We start from the raw sequence: 20,786 nt of genomic DNA, 5'->3' as shown, positions 1-20,786 counted from the left end.
TTCTCTCTCGCCCTCGCGTCTCCTTGGTTTTTTGTGTTTGTTTCGGATTGCTTGTTGCGTGTTGAGTGAACGTCTCAAGGTCACGCCGCTGCTTTCAGTGCCACAAGCATGTCTGTATATTGATTGTGTGGGTGTGCTTCAGTACTTTTTCCATGTCTGTCACTACTCCAACTTGGGCAGTGAGATATGAGGTCAGGCGGACCTGACCTCTGTGCACCTGCATCTTCTATTACCTTCCCACTTGTGTGTGTGTGTGTGTGTGTGGCTCATTGTGTTGCACCGAACTCTCGCCATCTACTAATTTCCTTATGTTTAACTCAACAACAGGGAGTTAAAGCTGAACGTGTACCTTTTCACATGTGTCGATTCATCTTCCGACATGTTGCTTGGTATCAGTTAGAAATATGTCATTTAAAATGAGAATGAGAAGTTATTAAAGTTGTAACAACCTGTTGACCAACACTACTCACGTCTGCACTCACTGTAGCTTCTATCTAATCTGTATATGATCTATGTGCTTTCTAATGTGAGATGCTTCCCTCTGTTTTTAGATCCAACCCATTCTATGAGGCAAGGACAGCGAGCCCTACGCGGCCTCCTGATGGCAGCCCCTCCCTGGATTTGGGCAGCGGCCAGAAGAGGAGGGCTCCCCCGTCTCCAAGTTTCAACCCCGGACTTGGCCCCAGTCCGTCAGCTTCCAGACCCAGCTCTCTCCCAGAAAGGGAGCGACTGGAGGCTGTTGCTCCCAGCCCACTCGCATCAGTGATGGGAAGAGAGCTCGCCTCCTCCTCCCCTAAGGTAACCAAGCCGCTTCCGAGTGGGTTAAACTTGATCCCTAATACGCACTTTTAACAATTCTAAAATATCTAGATAGTCGTTGATTTATAGCACAAAACCCTCTCGGAAGCCGTGCTGCAGGCGCTGCCCTCCACTCCGACTCATTCCTTGACTGGAAAATATTTTGTATGCGTGTTTATGTTCGCACTTGTGTGTCCAAATTCAGTGGTTTTTACATTACGTTTTTTTGTTCCGCCTGCACAATCCCATCTTCTGCCCCGTTCTTTATGCTCATGACGCTCCCGAGCTCCTCATTTGAATATGGGTGTTTTCATATGTTTATTTATTTATTTATTTAAATGAGGTGCATCACGGCTGGGTCTAATTAAATGGCTGACGGTCACACACACTCAAGGCAGGAGCCAGACCATTGGTGGGGAATGATTGGCTAGGGGGGGGGGGGGGTGGGGATGGGTCTGTGTAAAAAATAAATAAATGTGTGTATGTGCATGAGGGGGCTCAATGTGGAGCTTAAACACAGGGGGCTTAACTACAGCAGAGCGATCACAAGGGGGTGTTGACCCCCTGCATGCACACACACACACACACACACACACACACACACACCACTTGTGCCTTACAGTACTTATACACAGACACACACAGGTCCCTCCTCCCCATCCTAGCTGACTGTTTTAGTGTAGCTGGGCGGTGATGCTGGCCGGCCATGTAATTATGGCACAGCGCCTTTATCACCCAGCTGCAGTTGCCTGTGACCGGGGTTGAGGGGCCCTAAACGACTTTAATTACCCAAAGCCAGTGGCCTGTGATGGGCCACACTTCACCAAGAGATGCCCCTGTCTCTGAAGCTCTGGACGGTGGGAGGGAGGGTGAGGCATGAGTGTGTGTGTGTGGGGGGGGGGGCATTGAATAGGTGGAAGATAGTGAAGGATAGAGAGGTGAAGAGAAGGAAGATGGCAAGGGAATAGCAGAAAGAAAGATAGGATGTTCACAGTAAACAAGTATAAGTATGATTAGGATTCTTTTTTCTTATTCACGGCACACATGTGCGCCTCAGCCATGTGCAGGCTGCGAGATGACCTTTGAATGTATGAAGTCAGAGAGGATTAAGAGGACACATTTCCACTACGAGAAGCCAACACATCATTTCACTATGAACGTGTGTCGAGTATAGATATGTGCGTCCGTTCTTACGTGTGTGTGTGTGTGTGTGTGTGTGTGTGTGTGTCTGTTGCACTGGGGCAGTTAGCATCTTCACCCAAAAGGCAGCTCACTTCTGCCTCGCTCGTATGAGATGTTTCCATTTAGATATATTCATACCGACTCCATTGGTGTGTCGAGCCGAGATAAACACACGTGCAGACATCTACGTCTAATCTCAGAGTATGAGTCACAATTTATATATCGAAGGCGCCATATTCAGTTATTCATTTACAACATGCCCAGAAGGGTATGAAATGTCTTATACGTGTTTTGTAAGACAAAATCTTGTTTTTGCTAACCTAAAGAGATTAGCGTAGTTCCCCCTCCTGTTTCCAGTAACACCTGTTTTCAGTGAAAAGGTAACATTAGCGCAAGCAGCGATGGCTTGAGCGCTATATTTTCTGTCTGTGCTTGAAACATATTAATATGGTCATAGACTGATATTTAAAAGACCGGAACATCATGGAAATAGCTTCAACAGTAAAAACAAATGTTTAAATAAGGACAGCACCATAAAAGCAGGGTGTGGGGGAGGAAATGTTGACAGAGACGTTGAGGTGTGAGCCCCTAGAATAAAAAAAAAAGAAAGTGCCTTCACAGTTTGTCTTAGTTTTAAATGTTGTTTTAGATTTAAAGCCATCCGCTTCAATGCTAGTTAGACGTAGACAGATATTACACATATTCATTGACATTAATCTCCTACAAGAGCCCTGTGCTGGTATAACACACATTCACTGTCAATTCAGAGAAACCGAATAAATGCCCACCCAGATTGCTAGTTGAAATGCGCAGATGGTATAGCATGTTAGCTATGTTTAGTGTTTTTGTCTCTATGTTGGCAAAAGCACTTCAGTCTTTATCTCAGCTCGATGTAGATCCTGAAATATGTCAAGTGTAACATCTGTGAAGGAAAAGAAGGATAGAAATATCTGTAGGATTAATGTAAATGAACAAAGCGACTTCCTGCTGAGCTTCGTCTGGTCGGTTTCGGTCGATCTCTTTTCGATGGGGCTGATTTCACCCCTCCCTGTGACTCGGCGAATCCCCTGCTCCTCCTTTTGTTTCGTCTCCATCTCTATTCCGCAGTCGGGCCGCTCTACTCTCAGATTCAGATCAGGTTTCCGCTCCATAAATTATTTTGACTTATTTTCACGTTTATAAAGTTAGAATTCCCCAAGTTTCAATATAAAGCTCTGAGATATCTCGATAGTTGTTGGGTCTGATGAATAAATTTAAATCCTGATGACATCTTTATAAAAGAGAGACTAGTAGAGTTTAGGGTTGCAAGGCTTGTCCTGCCTCACCAGCTGTTGTTTTTTTTTACGTATATTCCATCACAGATTGCAGTGAGCAGTTAAAATGTCACCTGACATGGTGTCTTTCCCCGTATTTACTTTTCCTTCTTACACACCCCCTCTTTCTAGAGATGAGGAAGTGAACAAACACTAAAGGTATGTGTGTGTTTTTTCCCTCCCCTTCACTTGAAGGGCTTGTGTGATTACTTATGTTAATCAAAGGGTTCAAATTAAATAGAGTTCTGTAGGATGTGAGAGCTCCTGTGCCGGGGGGGGGGGCAGGCAGAGGCCACGGCGCTCCTTCCTCTCCCAGACTTTGTTTTCACAGCCCCCCCCCCCTCCCACAGTCCTTTAGTTCAGACTACCTCCAAATTGAAATTAGAATAAATTAACATTATTTAATTGAGTTCGCAGAAGGCTGCGATATTTCTTAATTAGCTTTCGCCCGAAGTTCGCGGCGGGAGAGAACCACATCCGCACAGCGGCGCGTTCTTGAGGCCGACGTGACGACGGAAGGATGTTATTGGTGGACGAGAGGAGCCCGAGAGACGAGGACAGCCGTCTCGGCTCGTCTGATCTTTGCCTGTTCCAAAGTCTTTTGTCATTTTATCATTTCATCTGGCCCAAACTTATTCCATTGTCTCTCAAAACTTTGAATAACACGTGTAAAAACACGTGTCAGAAATGACATCCTGGAAGAGAGTAGGACTTCAATCAAGAATGAATGAATCCCAAACTCTCCTGTATTTGCAAGCATTTTTTTGTCAAGCCTTTAGCAAAGTGAGCGTTCAGACTACTTTTCGATATTCTTCTCTTACTCATTACACTTTGTTTTCAGGAGTGTTTTGTCATGAATGACACAACATTCACTTGTTGTAGGTTCCAGTGCAAAAACTGTCATCCCCGCTCTTGATTGAATGTTATTATTCTGACCAAAAGGTTTCGGCCATCTTCAGTCCACGTCTCAACGGAGTAATATCGGTGTGATTTAGAAAACTACTCTTGGCCTAAAGTAAAGAATCATAAGACAAACCAGAACCGGGAAGCAACGTTATCAGCGAAACAGTCATAGCGGTCTATTTCTAAGGCATTGAGGGGTCAGTGGCTCCCATTGGCCACATTGGCCTTTCTATAAGCCTTGTAATATTAGGAGAATAATCCTGGAGAGGAGTACGGCTAATTCGGTACCTCTCAATGTCTGCCTTTTCCCAGGTGTGGACCCTTCCTCGACTCTTATTTTCAGTCTCTGAGTGGTCTGTCATTAGATCTTGTGGGAGAGGGGAGACCCAAATTCTTCTATCATGCAGTTTAGGGCTTCCTGTTGATGCTTCGTGCTGCAGGGGATCGCTGTCATCAAGCTGGGTATGAAGGTCCGACTGACCACAAAGTAGTGCCGAATGTTTCAGTCCCCTTCGAAAAGTCAAAGAGAGTTAGAGCAAATGTAAGAATGTGTGTTTATGCACCATCCCGTATTCGGTTTCATTCCCTGCTGGAGCGCAGGTGTGTTGCGCGTTTATGTAAGATGTGTTATGAGCCACTTACAGTTTTCTTCCTCTGATGGGGTGCATGTCGAGTTCACAAGTTAAAACTCTGAAAAGAACTCGCTCCCCTCAGTCTGGTGTAAAAAGGGTCTTCCGCAAAGCTCCGCTTGTAATCTGCCTTTGGTAAATCCTCTTTAGTTTTATCTGCCAGGGATTACCTCACAAATTTACAGCGAGAGAGAACAAGGAAGATGCAGAGCAATAGCGAGAGAGAGGGAGATGAAAAACAAGTCAAACAGAAAATGATGAAGATGGAACAAAATGAAAACAAATCGCTGCGTAATCTCTGGAAGAGTCGTGCTTCAGAGTTGAAGGGAAGTTTCCCCTCGCCGTGTAGAGAGGGAATTGACTAATCCCTCCATGATTGATGTCTGCTACGAGAGGCTCTATAGCAGACAAATAGGGCTTATGAGGATGACCAGAAAGTCCTTTGTGTGTGCATGCCTGTTTGAGTGTGTATGAGAATGAACCGAACCGTTTGTCTTGTGTGTGTCCTTCTATCCAGTGATCATAGAGGCCAGGGGTTTGAATGACATAGGGGGGGGTAACTTTATCTTAATCTGGTCCGAGTCTGCCCCTGTGCTCCAGGTGTGTGTGGGCCTTAAACCCAGAAGGGTTCAGGGTTTTTGGGGTGAGGTTTAAGGAGGCTTTGGCTGAGGAGATAGAAGTCTGTGCACTTGAAAACTCCTTCAACCCCCTAGAAAGGTCCGAGACCCCCCACATAATTTTGAAAACGGCGCTCTCTTAGTCATGCCATACCTTTACCCCTGTCGTCGTTAAGTAGCCCCGCTGCAGTTTAATTGAATTAAGCCAAAACACTCTCCGTGATTTATAAAAAGAACTGACAAGTCTTCATGAATTAGTCAAGAGAGGTTTGGAAAGGAGAACCAGTAGAGAAACGATAGGGGTTTTATTGCCTCTGCAGGAAGCCCTGCAGCAGCCCAGCCCCTCTTTGGGGCAGTTGCAGCAGACAGGTGTATGCTCTTATTTTTATTTTAGCGATACTGAGTGGCATCTCCAGAACTTAAGTCACTGATCACAGACTGGGATCATTCACGTAGTTTTAGCATGCGATCCGTGATCCTGGTTCTTTCTGATCACACACACGCATCAAGAAGAAAAAGGGTTTAAATATATCCATTCATCCAGTAGAGAGGTTATAGCAAAAAAAAAAAAAAAAGACTACAGACATGCCTTGATGCCTCTATCTATGTGACTGAAAAGTTAAGGGGGAGCTCTGTAGACGAATGAAGCCGATGCAGAGAAGAAACACTCTACATTGGATACCAGAACCTTTTGCAGCGGGTCGCAGCCACCATTGAAGGCTCGGGTGATTTTGATACTGCAGGAGTTTATAAATGATGATTTTGTTTTGGGGCAAAAGTGAAAATATCTGTTTTACGTAGATGCGTGTCTACTCTCGTTTGACCTGCTAAACAAACGGGTTTTCCAATGAATCTAACTTACAGTCGGGCTGAATCAGTTTGCTTCCGCCTGTCGTTTCAGTCGGCGGTAAACTGCTGCATCAGTTATTCACACCTCCGTTTCACTTTTCTTGCTTTGTGGATAGATCCTGCTACTTCCTGCTCTCCTCATCCTCCTCCCTCTTCTCCCCCACCACCCCCTTCCTCCCCCAGTATATGTGTATTGATGCATGTGTATTCTGAAGGAGTCAAGGGGGTGACTTTTTAATTATGTTCATTTTAATTGGCTGTGCTATCACCCCTCTCATCACTTCATAGCCCACAGTGTGCCGGACAATGGCAGCCTGTTGTGAGGGGGGATTGCGCTACTGCTGTGTCAAGACCCCACCGCCATGCGCATGCACACACACACACACACACACTCTGCCTCTTTACCTGTGGAACATAATTCCTAAAGTGGCCTCCTAATGAGTTTCTCTGCCCAGGCTAGATTAATTGATAGATGGCAACGCTATCTGCGCCACTGATCTCTGAATCCATTGCGCCACTAATTTGTTTGTTGAACACGGTGGCTGTTAAAGGAGATTAATATGTTAGAGATTTATAAGAGCCTCCCAATATGCTCTTCCTCCAAATGGTATGTAATTATTTATTTATTTATCTATCTGTCAATCAGAAGATGTGGCGGATAAATATTTGAGGCATTTGGATCCCTTTTCTGGATTCTCTAAAGTCTGATTTAAACTAGAAATCGGTGTAAACAGAATGATTTCATATCGCTGTTTTGTTTTTGCTGCGTAACAGTTGTTTATTTCTGCATTTTGTGAATGTGAATCGGCAGCGGGGGGGCTACGACAGCGAGGCGAGACGGGAGTTGCTCCTGTTGAGGCGTACAGGAAGGCCTGTGATCTCGGGCCCTTATGTTGTGATGGTTTCGACCTCAACAAACCTCAGGATGAGGGGAGGAAGTTTGTTTCCTTTGATGGATCTAATGAGATATCTCCTTACGGCGTCCCAATTTCACCGCCACCCGGCTCCAAACACAAAAAAAACCTGTACGTGGGATAATGCTACCGTGTGTTCTGAAGCCAGCACTTTCATCACTTCATGTCTCCGCGTTACACGTTGAACAAGCTACCAGGCGGGTAGGGACAATGCACACTGGCACGTCCACGTCTTCGTCTTCGTCTTCGTCTTCGTCTGCTGCCTCCTCCAAACTGTTTTTTCTTATGGTTTGGTCTTTTGTGTTGTCAGTCCGTGGTTTTCGTGTCGGTTTCAAAGCGTTGCCGCTTCCCGTTCTGCGTGGTTACGGAGCAGGATAGGCCTTTGGAAGCGAAACAGTCCTGGAAAATGAAACCGCTTTCTCCTGATTTTTGCATTTTACATCTCAGCCGCCAAGTGCCTAAAGGCCCTCTGTCTTGGCCTGCAGGTTCACTCCTAGATGTGAAACATATCTGCATCGGAGCGAATCACTGCAAACCCCCCTCCTCACCATCGTGATGAATGTATTTACATATTTTTCTACTGTTTTCATTTCACAGCAAGCTGTGGCCTTGAGGTTTGTGAACATTTGTGGAAGGGACAGCCTAATATTATGGGATAGAAGCTTCAATCTGCGAGATCTGTCGCGGGTTATCATTCTCGCTTTGCCCGTTCACACACATTAACGGAACGTCTGAATTAACAGGTGCCTGAATGCGCCGTCACACCAGCGCTCGCACACTTTCTCTCACGGTTCTCTGTGGAAGAAGCCCCTCCTTCATGTGATTACAACAGTAATACGATATTTCCTTTGTATGTTAATGTGTATTATTTTTCACGCTACATTTGCTCTCTTCTTTTGTCTCCCACCCATTCTTTATTGTTCCATCCACTCCACAGCTCCATTTACATAATTGAACTTTTGATTGGACTTTGCTCCGTGCCTCACGCTGCCACGCAGTCGACGTTTGAAACCTGAAGAATAATTTCACGGAGGGAAGACGATGCGAGGCTATCATCCATTCTTTTCCCACCCACCTCTGTCTTTTTTAGAACAAATTGCTTGTTTAGATTGAACATGCAATTAAATAATGGAGCATGTTGATAGTCGGAGCCCAGCTGATCACAAAAGCAATTCAGTAACAGGATGAACAGGCCTTTTAAGTGCGCCAACCTTTTTCCTCTTAAGTGTGAGCAGGTAATAATGGTTTTCAAGTGTGTGTGGATAAAGCTGATTGTCGGCGTTTATTGTCCTGTTCCACGCTGTCTATCCGTGTGTGTGTGTGTGTGTGTGTGTGTTTCTGTATGAGTGTCTGTCCTGCATGTCTTTGCATGTGCCTCCTGAATTTGTGTGCTCATACCGTATGTGCCCTTTACACTGAAGACATTGACGTATGTATTTATGCACATGTGCATTGTGTGTACATGTGTGCGTATGTACAATTGCATGTGGACTTTTTGTCTGTGTGTGCTGCAGGCTTCTTGATTGGATTACAAGTTTTAAAGAGTATGAGATTCAACACCTCCTCAAACCTGACACTCCCTGACGCTGCTGTGAAGCCATGAAAGTGAGATTGGAAAGACACGGAAGTGCTTTTCTTGCTGCAGAGTCTTGGGTTTATGTCATTAGGTTGAGGCCAGTTAAGTTTCCACTGAAGCGTCATGCCTCAAAGGGAAGAGGCAAAGCCGCCACTTGAAGTGTCCCCCCGTTGTCTTTTTTAAGACTTTGAAGGAACTCTTTTGATGGCCTTCTTGCTTTTGAGTCATTTAATTATGGATTGGGTGTCCATCTTAATTTGGGGCAGAAAGGTGGCCCAGCAGTGTTTGCAATGGTCAGTCTCAACTCAAAGAATGTCTCCAGCCTAAGGTCAGAATTGTTTGACTTCAGCCTTCCCATTTTCAGTGTTGCTAAAGTCTGGTTTACTCTTGGTTCTTGTGGCAAAGTTTCTCTAAAGGATATATTTTAAATCGTCTCTGTGCTAATGCAACTTTTTTTTTACATTACCAGAATGTAAAATAACTAATTTCCTGTTGCACAATTGTTCTCTTGCTGAAGACCCAAGAACCGACCTTTGGCAGTTTTCTATTTTTCCATATCACATTTCATCCGCTTCGCCCATCATCTTGAATCGCTTCCTGCCCTCCTGTGATACCATTCCTGACACCTGCACAAATAGAAACCTGGATGCTCCCATTCCCAGGTTTCCTCCTATCTTGTCATTCAGGCATTGTTGCGAGCTTAACCCCCTTCTTTTTCTCTCACTGCCTTTTGCCATCTTCCTTTTTTTCTTCTTCTTCCTGCGCCCCATCTGTTGTTGACGCTAAGGCATAAGGAATAATGAAATGGCTCGTGAGTAGCTTGTATTTTATTGCTCAGGCTGTTAGAGCGATGTGTAACAGCAGCAGAGGAAGAGGAAGAGGAAGAGCGGAGGTTATGTGCCACTGATAGAAACGAAGGTTGCCTTTTCATTTTTTAATATGGAACGTTTGGGGGGCAGAGGCAACGCTCTCCGCTAATCCTACCCTCGAGCCGAGCTAGCTACACGGCTGCGTCACTGTTACACGCACACACATTCAGCGACATTGACACAGACAGATAAAAGACAAACACACACACACACAATATGTATAAATGCACACCTTCCTTTAGGCATGGCAGCAAACTGTTTCATAAATCAGGGCCCATTTCTGCGCCTCATGAAAATTTCACTCCTCCTGTGGTTGTGTCTTGAGGAGATTTAGCCAATTCCATGAAAGCAGATATGATATTTGTTCTGCATTTGATGTCTGGAGCGCGTGGATGCAAACCTTTCTCTGGAAAAGGCCGTAACAACGGGCGGGATAGCTGATGGAGAAAATCGCGTCGGTTCGGGCTGCGATTCACGTGAGGTCAGCATGAGTCACGCTTTTGTTGTCACAAACCTGATCGACTCCGCTTTCACGTGTCATTAATGGTGTGTGTGTGTTTGTGCTATTTAGTGTACAAAATACAGGAGTATGTGTGTACCGTAATTGCTTTAATAGCACCTGGTTGCTAATCCGGGGTAATTAGAACGCTAAAATTAGACTGACACTTTCAACCGTCACTTGGAAAAAGCAGAAGGTCGAGGCCTGGGGGAGAACCACTGCACTCCATAACCCACGAACACCCCTTTTACGACAGACACCCAGTCGCCGAGGACAACCGGACAAACGAGTTTAGTTCAGTCAAAGGAGAATGAGTGTGCACAGACAATCGATGTAATGATTTATAGTTTCTTCGTAGGTGTTAAAATCTAGCCGCCATTGTCACATTGGTTTATTTATACAGTGACAACGTGCAGCTTGATGTTAACCATGAAGGAGAGCTGCATTATTCAGATGCTAATGTCCACCTGTAGTCCCGCTGACGCACAATCACACCTGTGGGCAATTTTAAAATCTCAGATTCACCTCTGTTGCATGTTTTGGTGGTGGGATTTAAACAAGTTGTGAGGCAACAGCGCTGCATGTTAGGTGCCTTAAAATCATTTTCCCGGCTCTTAAGCATGACTCTTTATCCACATGCAGTAACAGCGATGGTGATGTCATCTTTATTGACTTTATGAACTTTTCTTTCTTACTGTGCTGTTATTTGTTTGCCCATCTTCTTTTTTTCTTGTTTTTGTGTGAGTGGCACGGAGGCATTGACAAGGCCGCCTAAAACGTGTCTGGATGAAGCTGTGAGGAAAGGTTAAGGCTCTCTTAAAGCCGGAAATGTCAAGAGTCCGCCCCTCAGGCTCCCGCTACAGTCTCCTCGTAATGAGACTGCCATAGGGGCCCGCAAGACCCGCGCACAAACACAAAGACACACACTTGTGCTAAGGTTAGAAGTTAGGACTCACTATTTGAGAGCGTGGCCGTCTCTTTCATCTGATTCTGCTGCTGCTGTTTCTCAGCAGATTCCAAGCTCTTGGTCATAGGTTAGACTAACACATGGAATTTGTTTTAGCGTCTATTCCATATTAATTATATTATATGTTATTTAAAATCTGCCTTTAGTGTTAAAATAATTTTCATTTCCTCCCTACACCGCTGGATAAACTCTTCAGGTTAACGCGGTCATACCAGAAAACCATCACCTCATGCTTTGTTTCCCCGTCAAGCCCCCCCCCCATCAGAGCCCTCCTCTTCCTGCAGTAGCAAATTACCACCAACAGAGGGGGTTTGTTTACCACCACAGGGCTCAGGCGGCACGTTGTAGTGCGTTTTTGTGTTTTCCTTTGGCCTCCACTGTGTGTGTTTGTGCGTGTTTCAAAACTGGGTTAACTCGTTCTAGTCAACGTCGGGCTTCGTAAAGCCGAGATGTCTTTAGTCACTGTTCACCGGTAAAGGTCACGCAAAGGTTTGATTTGCATTGCCACGTCATTCATCGGGATTAAATATCATCTGGCAGATTTACATTCTGCTGTCGGTTTGTAACACAACACTGTACAAGAAGCTACACAAACAGAGACCTGCAGTCCCAGAGAATGTTCAGTTCTGTTAGATAAACAGGAAGTGGCTTGTGTGGCTCAAAGCAGGTTGAATGACATTTCTACCGTGTGTTTTATAAAAAAGGATTCTGAAAGTTAAATTAATTTGACGCACCTTTAGCAGATTTAATTTCTTTTTATCTTTCTGCTAATATTTTGTTACAATGGCAACGCAGACTTGGATTTTGAACAGATTTCACAGACTTATTTTTTATTTATTTCCAGTCTCTAATGAATTTCATCAAAAGCTCGGTGACATTTTTGCCATTTCTCTCCCAAATGATTTGAGCGAATTAGCCCCTATCTGTCGCTCCATAGCCAGACTAGTCAACGGCCAGCTGAATAATCAGAATGGCCTTGGTTCTGCTAGCCGTCAGAGGGAGACTGGTGTCTGTGTGCCACCAAGGATTTGTGGGATTTGGAGTCTGGGAGAGGAAAGGCTCCTAATGGGAAAGCTTTCCACCCAGATAAGACTTCAAAGGCGGAGCTAATTAATAAGATGTTTACATTATCCACGGTCATGCGCTGTTTGAGCACGACCCTTCATTATTGTGTGTGTCTAAATGGGTGCAGATGCTTGTGTGGGCTCATTATATGGCAGTAATGCACACATTTCCTCACGATATTTAGACAAACGAAAGAAGGTCAGTTATCGAGATACGGGCGGGGAAAACGTGGACAAACATCACGACCATGGCTCATGTTTTTATACTTAGTACACAGGATTTGTAGTATTTTGACATCAATATAATCAGTATCATATCAGTACATTTCAAATTCTGTCGATTGGATATTTCCAAGTATGACCTTTTATAAAATGTGTTTCTCTCCCCCCCCCCCCCCCCCCCCCTCTCCCTGCAGCCCAGCCCCATCCCGAGCCCAGTCCTGGGAGGGAAACCCAACGCCAGCCAGTCGCTGCTGGCTTGGTGCCGGGAGGTCACCAAGAACTACCGCGGGGTGAAGATCACCAACTTCACCACCTCCTGGAGGAACGGGCTGGCCTTCTGCGCCCTGCTGCACCACTTCAGGCCTGACGTAATGTACGAAGAACACCGAGTCGGAAACGGAAACGTCTGCCTTGCGTTGTTTGGGTGACATTTAAAAACAGGCTAATACTGAAGGTCCCATCGTCCAGCGGCAGACTTGTGGGCACAGATCAGACAAAGACTCCCTTCGGTTGTGTTGTTTAACTTGACATTGTGCTATTTATTTATCTGTCGTTATGTTTGATGAAGGCGACTGTCGTCTTCTCACGCATTAACTCGGCTCAAGCTGTAAGCTTGGTATTTAAAATGACAGTTTCACGATTCGATACTTTAAATGTTTTGCACAGAGCACTTAAAATTACAGCCATGCTTTGTGTATGTGGGTACACGTGTGTGCTTGTGCTTATGGTGTGTTATTTTTTACGTATTTGCCACTCTATTCGTTGTGTTGATTGTGCTGCTATGAAATTGCAGGTTACACTTCTAAAGCCATTACATATGATGCATATTTAAATGCCGCTCTCTTTATTCCATTCTCCGTTCCAAACCTCCCCACTGTTCTTCCAGAGACTACAAGACCCTCAACCCTCAGGATATTAAAGAAAACAACAAAAAGGTATGAGGCAGCCCCCCCCCCCCCCCCCCATCGCATCCTTCACACCCACTTAGCTCCCTTCTGTCCACATCTCCATTTACCCTTATTTAGCGATCTATCATTAATCCCTGGATATACCTTATGTGTTTAAGTGTGTGTGTGTGTGTGTGTGTGTGTGTGTGGGGGGGGGGGGGGCATTCTCACAATCAGGAATACACAGCAGAATCTTATTATTGTGTTTTATATATATATATATAGGATGTCCCATACTGCCGTGATGCATTTAAGTACCAATTTGGGCACCTGGCAGAGGTAAGGTGGATTCCTTAATTGACGCATTAAGACGCAAGTCTTTGTTCTACAAGATCATATTTGTCTTCTGTCATCAATGTGATTTATTAGTGTGTTGTGTGAGCATGCAAGGGGTGATATTTAAGTGTTTATAGGTCTACGCTGCAACAGTAATCCATGTTTACGTACCTCTGGTTTCATTCATGTCCTCTCCTTACGCATTGATGATCCTACAGCATGACACAATGATGCATTCAACTTTCCTTGTCGCTCTATGTCACCACAATCTGCCTATTCACAGTAGGAGGTGCACCCCTCGCCCCCCGTTTCCCCACCGGCACTTCCTTTTTTTTTTTTTAATGCACACTGATATTTTTTCTTTCAGTCTGCTACTACACAATCACACACACACACACACACACATACATATCTATATATCCACACAGATGCTATGTCCCCTCTCTGGCTCCCGAGGGCTACACAGAACGATATGCTTCGGTTTCCTGCAGCTTGATTTCCTCTTCTCATACACACTCTGGCTCGGCGATAACCTCTGGTGGCCCTGTTAGGCATGAACGCTACCCTGTTGACAATAACCACAGTGGAAGGTGAGCAAGAGACCCAATTCCATATCTGTTAACTGCCCCTCACCCCCTCCAGGTGCTCAAGTAGCCCTGAAGAAATTGGTTAGATATAAGTAACATGGGAATATGCTGTAGGAAGGGGATACCTGGTGAATGGCTGCAGCCGCTCCAAGGATCTACGCCATCTGCTGGTGTGTGTCGGGCCAGGAGAGACACGACTGGAGAAAAAACAGGCCGCAGACAGAAAAAGGAAAGAAATCTAAATGTATCAACAGTGGAATGGAAGCTCCCAGCTGCGTTGCCGTGTGAAGTTGTCTTGCTTAGAGTTATTAGAATGTATAGGATTTATAGGAGGAACTGCAGGAATGGAAATATATAGAAACAAGACTTATCTCTGCTTTTCATGGCCGGTTGATGGACAAGCCCTCTTTTCCTTTCACTGTCTATCTCTGAGGAGTGATTGCAGTGCGCTCAGACTGTGCTGAATTATGACAGATAAGGGCAATCAATAATGGGGGGGTGGGCAGGAAAAAAGAGAGAGAGTATTCTGAACAGCCTTAGAAACGAGCCATTATCAATGAATATGTTCACGTGTGCACGTTTATGGATGGCTGTCCACATGTTCGTCTGTCCGTTTGAGGAGTTTGCATTTTTAGAGTGTGTGTGTGCGTGTGTGTGTGTGTTCGTGTGCGTGTGTGTGTGTGTGTGTGTGTGTGTAATGAGGCCAAGGAGAAGTCATTTGTCTTGCCATCTGATAGTGTAACACCAAGCACCAGGTTAAAGCTCCCTGAGCACAACCGTGAGGGGTTGGGCCGAGGGGAGGGGGTTTTGATGATTGACAGCGATAGATAGCTGTCAGTCACTCAGAGAGTAGAGGGGGGGGGGGGGGGGGGCAGGAGCAGAAGGTGCACCCTGGGGCAGGCAGCGGTGACATTTAGTCCAGACCAAAACCTTTGCCAGCCGGATGATGAAAAGTGTGTGTCGTTATGGACAAATTGTTGCTCTAAATTTTGGGTGTGTGGGGTGGGGGGGGAGATAAAATAAAAAGCACTTCCATTCCATCCACATACATGTAAATCTAAACGTCATCAAATCTTAAAATGGATTGATTATATCTGCTTGAAATCATATATTTACTGTATATAACAGAGATTATGAAATGAGGACATTAAGACCATAAACAGTTTATTTTTTGAAGTTCTAACGCTCCTCCTTCCAGAAAACTTCAGATGGTCTTAAATGAAATGGTCTTCGTGCGATTCTCTGTCAACCGGAATGCTAATGGTTTCCCTTTCAGTGAGCAAACAGGTGAGCGCCACCGAAGGCTTTAGGAAGCGATTCAAGTATTGAGACAGACAAAAAAACGTTGCTTATTGTGAAGTGCGCTCACAACAAAGGACGCCTTTACCTGGTGTAGAGAGGCGGGAGCCGTGGGCTGTCAAAGACGGAAGACTCCCAACGACGGGTCCTGCTTCAGCAGTCGTCAGAGTCTCGCTATGAGGAGAAGATATTGAGAGAATAAATCATGACACCGAGGTCAAAAAGAGTGTAGCGCATGTCAAGACGAACATCGACCCTGAAACAAAACCCAGAAGGAGAGCCTCCCGCCCTTCTTCCTCCACATGCAGCTCTCACGTTCTTCCACTCTCGCTCTTTTCTCTTTCTTTCTTCCCCCCATTGAGCGGCAAAGTTGTCGCTCTCTTTCACATCCTACCCTGGGCAGGAGCAGAACAATGCAAGCACACTTTGCTCCCCTGAATACTTGTTAGAAACCCAATCAGGCCTTCTTATTCCCCATATTCTTTTCTCTTTCACACTCCCTTTCTGCCGTGGTAAGGAGGAGGACTTCAGTCGGCTTGCTACAAAGGCAAACACCTCTCTGTTCTCCCGTTTCTCCCCCCCCCCCCGCACTCTGGCCTTTCTTCCTGCTTCATCTCTGTCAGCACAAACACATGCTTTCCAGCAATAGAATGAGACAAAAGAGGTGAGCGTGAAAGAGACGACTCGTCACAAAAGGCACTATAATAGATGGGAAATTGAGAAACATCTTATTCTGCATGTGCTCCCTCTGTTCCGTCACGCCAGGTCCCTCCACGTCTGTCGTCGGACAACGTTTAAAATGTTTTACGTGTTTGCTTTGCTCACGGTAAGCATTTAATAGATGATTCTGTAGTTGGCACAGGCCCGGGAAATGGAAACCGGGCACTTCAGAACAAACTCTGTGGTAAATAAGGGTTTAAAAAAAAGAAAAGAAAAAGCTGGCACTGTGTTTGGAAATCAGAGAGAGAGAGAGACCATAAAAGACGGAGAGATTGATAGACTGGGGAGATCTACGCAGGCAGTGAAACAAACGAGTGGCGCAACAGGTTGGAATTAGATCAACGCTATCAAGCAGGCCAGATACAAGCCGTGATACCTCGGAGAGATGGAAGGGGAGGATGTGTGTGTGTGTGTGCGTGCTGTTAATCTATTTATTTACCTGTCATTGCCTGTGATAATGGTTTTCATCCCTTCCCTCTCTCTCTCTCTCTCTTTCTCTCTGTCTCAGTATATCTGGCGATGGGGGGATTGGGTTTCATGTGTCGCTTGATAATCAAACTTGTATTTTTCTCATCAGACTCTAATCAGACCAATTACACGCGTGACGGAGAGCGTGGGCAGGTTGATGTCGGGGGGCGATAAGGACACACACCCACCTTTTGGGATTAAGCGTTCTGTCTTGGGGTATCTGCGCTTCTTATCGGGGACAACCATCCCTGACATGACCTGTCAGCGGTCACGCCAAAGATGTCTTTCACGTGCAAACACACACGAACACACACACACACACACACACACACACACACACGGATCATGCGTGTGATGCACCAATATGTCTGAAAAAGAAACCGGTCTTAATCAAGCATCGTCGTTCTGCCTTCCCTTTTAGTGCTGTTCCTTTATCAAGCAATTCTGGACAGCGATAATTAAAGTCATCTCAACTGACTCAACGTCAGAACTAAGATTTTATAATAGGAATTCCTAGGATGGGAGCCCCGTTTAGATGTTACTGATAGAGCATGAGAATACTCCTCCTCTGTTGGGATCTGCAGTCCTACATATCTGTCCACAAAAGCTTAGGTCTGCTCGGCAGCAGTTCTTAATGTTATGTTAAATACTTTTTTATTGGTAGAAGTTTCTTCAAATTTGTGTCTTTCTGTTGTTGGCAGGCGTACGACGGTTTTGCCAGCCTGGGTATCTCCCGTCTTCTGGAACCTTCGGACATGGTGCTGCTCGCCATCCCTGACAAACTGACAGTAATGACCTACCTGTACCAGATCCGGGCGCACTTCTCCGGAGAGGAGCTCAATGTGGTGCAGATAGAGGCAAATAGCAATCGTAGCACCTACAAGGTAGGCGACTTTGAGACCGACACAAACGCCTCCATCGATCAGGATAAGTTTTATGCCGAGCTTAATGACGTGCAGCAACGCCCTGCAAACTCTCAGCCTGTCGATTCAGCTGGAGGGGAATCTAACGGCACTAGCGCCACAGAGGAAGAGGTGGTGGAGCGGGGTTGGAAGCCTGAGGTGGGAGCGGCCAGCCTGCCGGCAGCAGGACCTTTACGTTCCCATCCTGTCCCGTCACCACGCGCAGCATTTACCGCCTCAGGAACAGACTCCACCCACGTGACCCCATCAAGCTCTGAGGACAGAGGGAACGTGCTCAAATCCAACGTTTTAGACCTCAGCGAACGAACCCAGAGAGTGGAGATGGTGATGGACAGACAGCAGAAGGATGAGGCGGTAGAGGAAAGAAGGGAGGAAAGTACAGAACCTGGATCCCCCACCAGGAGAGGGCCGTCCTCCTCCTCCTCCTCCTCCTCATCTCCACCCCACCAGAAACTGGGCTGCTCCTACAACAGGGACGCTGACCTCATCAAGAAGAAGAGAGCCAGCCTGCGTCACTCAGAGTCTGAACCTGCTTCAGATGTTAGCTCCCCGCCAGTCAGCCACACGGACCCGCCCCCGAAACAGGTAAACCCCCGGGCAAATAACAACGGAAGCAAGAGCCAGTTGAGATGGTGCTTTATGGTTTCCATAGCATCAGCTATCTGCTCTTCCCTTTGAATCACCTTATTGTTCCTGAATTTTAAAAAGAATATGGATCCACTGTGTTGAAGAATGTTGTGAGCAGAGTTTAGCAGGAAATCAGAGTTTTTAAGTCTCAGTTGTTTCTCAAACAAGCTATTTAGACAATCCTCTTTATTTCCTGTTTCATTTCAACCATTGTGCTGCTGACTTGTCTGTGTCTATTTCTGTCTGTCGGGCATTTACTAATTCACATTTTGCTGCCTCGCCCCTAAATGGGTTGTCCTGGTTTTCCTCCTTGCACCCTGGCTTTGATTGGAACTTTCACAGTGATGTCAGTCATAAGACAGAGGATGCGGTAGGAGGCTAAACATCAAATCCTGACCTCACTGATAGCGTAGCGGAGACCAAAGTTTCTCCTCTCTGCATGCTGATGCCGTCACCTGTCTCGCGGCTGAGACCCGGACGCTTCGAGGCCGGGTCCTTTACTCGTGGCGACTCGAGAAGGCAGCCAGGACGAACCCCCGTGCTTTGACATTTCATTATATTTTTCATTATATTTCTCATCCCTTCAGTTGATGGCAGTTGGTGCCGCGCCTGCTCAGGCGTGGCGACGCTTCGCACAGAGGACACCTCATCTCGTCTCTCTCACACACACACACACACACACACACACACTAACACGCACCTGTATGTGTGCGCACATAAACACACACACTGAATATATTGCTGCATTGGTTAACCTAAGATTACCGCTTCCTGTTTACAAGTCAGAAGGTCACAGGGCAGGTGGGGCTGCAGCAGGCGGGGGGGGGGTTATGACAGCTGTGACGCCCCCCATTTTTGATCTGCTTTTAGCCGTATGCATCCTTCACCCGGCGGAAGGATAAATGCGTTTCCCCGTTGTAAACCCCTCGGTTGTAATGCGCCTCTATCTATCTAAGCCAAAGGTAAAAGCTCCGTTTGCTCTGTTTTCACACCCTTATAATCCAGCCGGGATTACCTCACAGATAAAATTCTAAACTCGGTGAGTTTAGCCTTCTTGTCAAAGCCGTCATGCTCTCCTCACCGTTGGACCCAAACAGGGTCGTGAGCTCAGATTTAGAGTGTCCCCATAATGCCAACGTGCAGACCCTGTGTATCGTGGGGAGCAGAGCATCCCCTAACTTTTGGGTTTGCTTGTCGTTAAAGTATTTGTTTCTTTTAAAGGAGTCGCCTTCTGCCCCTCTATCAAGTCCTCCCAGTGAGACGGTGAGTCTCGTTGTTCCTGTATTTGTTAAAATATGAAAAATGAGGCTCTGTGGAAGCTACAAGCAATTCAGTTTCATACATCCAAAGTTACGTGTGTGGAATGTCAGCTGCTGAGGAAGGAGTCGCTGCATCTCTTAGGTAGTTTGATTAACATTGCCGTCCGTGTTTTGTCTCGCTGTGCACAGAGGGTGCTGTCTCGCCAGGAGGAGCTGAAAGAGAGGGCCCGACTCCTCTTGGAGCAGGCCCGCAGAGACGCTGCGATGAAGGCCGGCAACAAGAACATCCCCAACTCGGCCGTTAGCGCGCCAAACAGAGCCGCTAGCGTCTGCGATGTAAGTGCATTTCTGTGTGTGTGTGTGTGTGTGAAGATTCAGGCAGGTCCATGTGTGTCCTTGCCTCTTTACTCCTCAGCGTTGCCTCAATTTGCCGAAGCAGTTCATGGAGTTCCAGTCCCTTACGGACTTTTGTGTCACCTCCGCGCTGTTCTGTTCACCGTCCGCCACACCTGCCTCCTGCTGAAGAAACCTGTCCAAACTGTCTCGTCCTCTGGTGGTCCATTTAGTTGAAAACGCTTTGAAGAGAGTGAAGTTCTTATTAACTTCCCCTTCAGACTCTCATATTGGGTGCAAAATGTCACAAGTTGAAGATGCAGCTCAGGGAACCTCCCAGTCTAGAAGCATTTCTCTCTTCAACTGGCGCCTGCGACCATCTTGACAATTTCTATGACGTTCCAATCCAACATGTTGCTGCCTCAATTTTCCTGCTCTTACTGGATAAAAATGATGTCGGCTCCACTAACGGCTGTCAGCAGAAGTGCGTTCAAACAAACTGAGCATGCTCCACTGAGCATAATATACTTGGAGGGGGGGGGGGGGGGGGGGCTCGCTGATAGACCATGAGCTACCCTGGAAAAGTACTGTGGTCAAATCCTCAGTAATGTTTCAGAGAAAGGAAAACAGGGTGTTAAAAAAGAAAAAAAAGGTCTTGTGGAGACAACGGATTTTAGGGTAAAATGAAATAAATACCTTTTGGTAATAAAATATCTGAAAGGCAGCAGCTGCATGCCCCTGAATTTGCTGCCTGAATCCTTAAAGAGATATTTGCCCTTGAATTAGATGGTTCTTAGAGCGTATGCGTGTATGTGTGTGTGCACGCTCACATATATATGAGCGTGTGTTGTCAGAGTTTATCTAGGTGAAGGCATGCAAATGTGCGTGTTAATGTCTGCATGCAGGCTTCAGGAATAACAATTTCTGCATAATCTGAGAAAATAA

At 46.0% G+C, this 20,786-nt stretch overlaps 1 protein-coding gene across 1 annotated transcript; it reads left to right on the top strand.

Moving 5' to 3' along the window:
* Positions 1 to 421: 421 nt before the first annotated feature.
* LOC137917089 (EH domain-binding protein 1-like) lies at positions 422 to 20,031 on the top strand (the record flags this gene model as incomplete). The annotated part of the gene is made up of 8 exons (XM_068759972.1): positions 422 to 438; positions 552 to 798; positions 12,597 to 12,775; positions 13,289 to 13,337; positions 17,401 to 18,207; positions 19,471 to 19,512; positions 19,698 to 19,844; positions 19,924 to 20,031. Coding segments are annotated over 8 exons (1,596 nt in total), but the record flags the coding sequence as incomplete, so codon positions are not given.
* Positions 20,032 to 20,786: the final 755 nt, after the last annotated feature.

The sequence above is a fragment of the Brachionichthys hirsutus genome, unplaced genomic scaffold (genome assembly GCF_040956055.1).
Source record: "Brachionichthys hirsutus isolate HB-005 unplaced genomic scaffold, CSIRO-AGI_Bhir_v1 contig_817, whole genome shotgun sequence".
NCBI lineage: Eukaryota > Metazoa > Chordata > Actinopteri > Lophiiformes > Brachionichthyidae > Brachionichthys > Brachionichthys hirsutus.
This window is presented reverse-complemented; position numbering and strand designations above follow the sequence as displayed.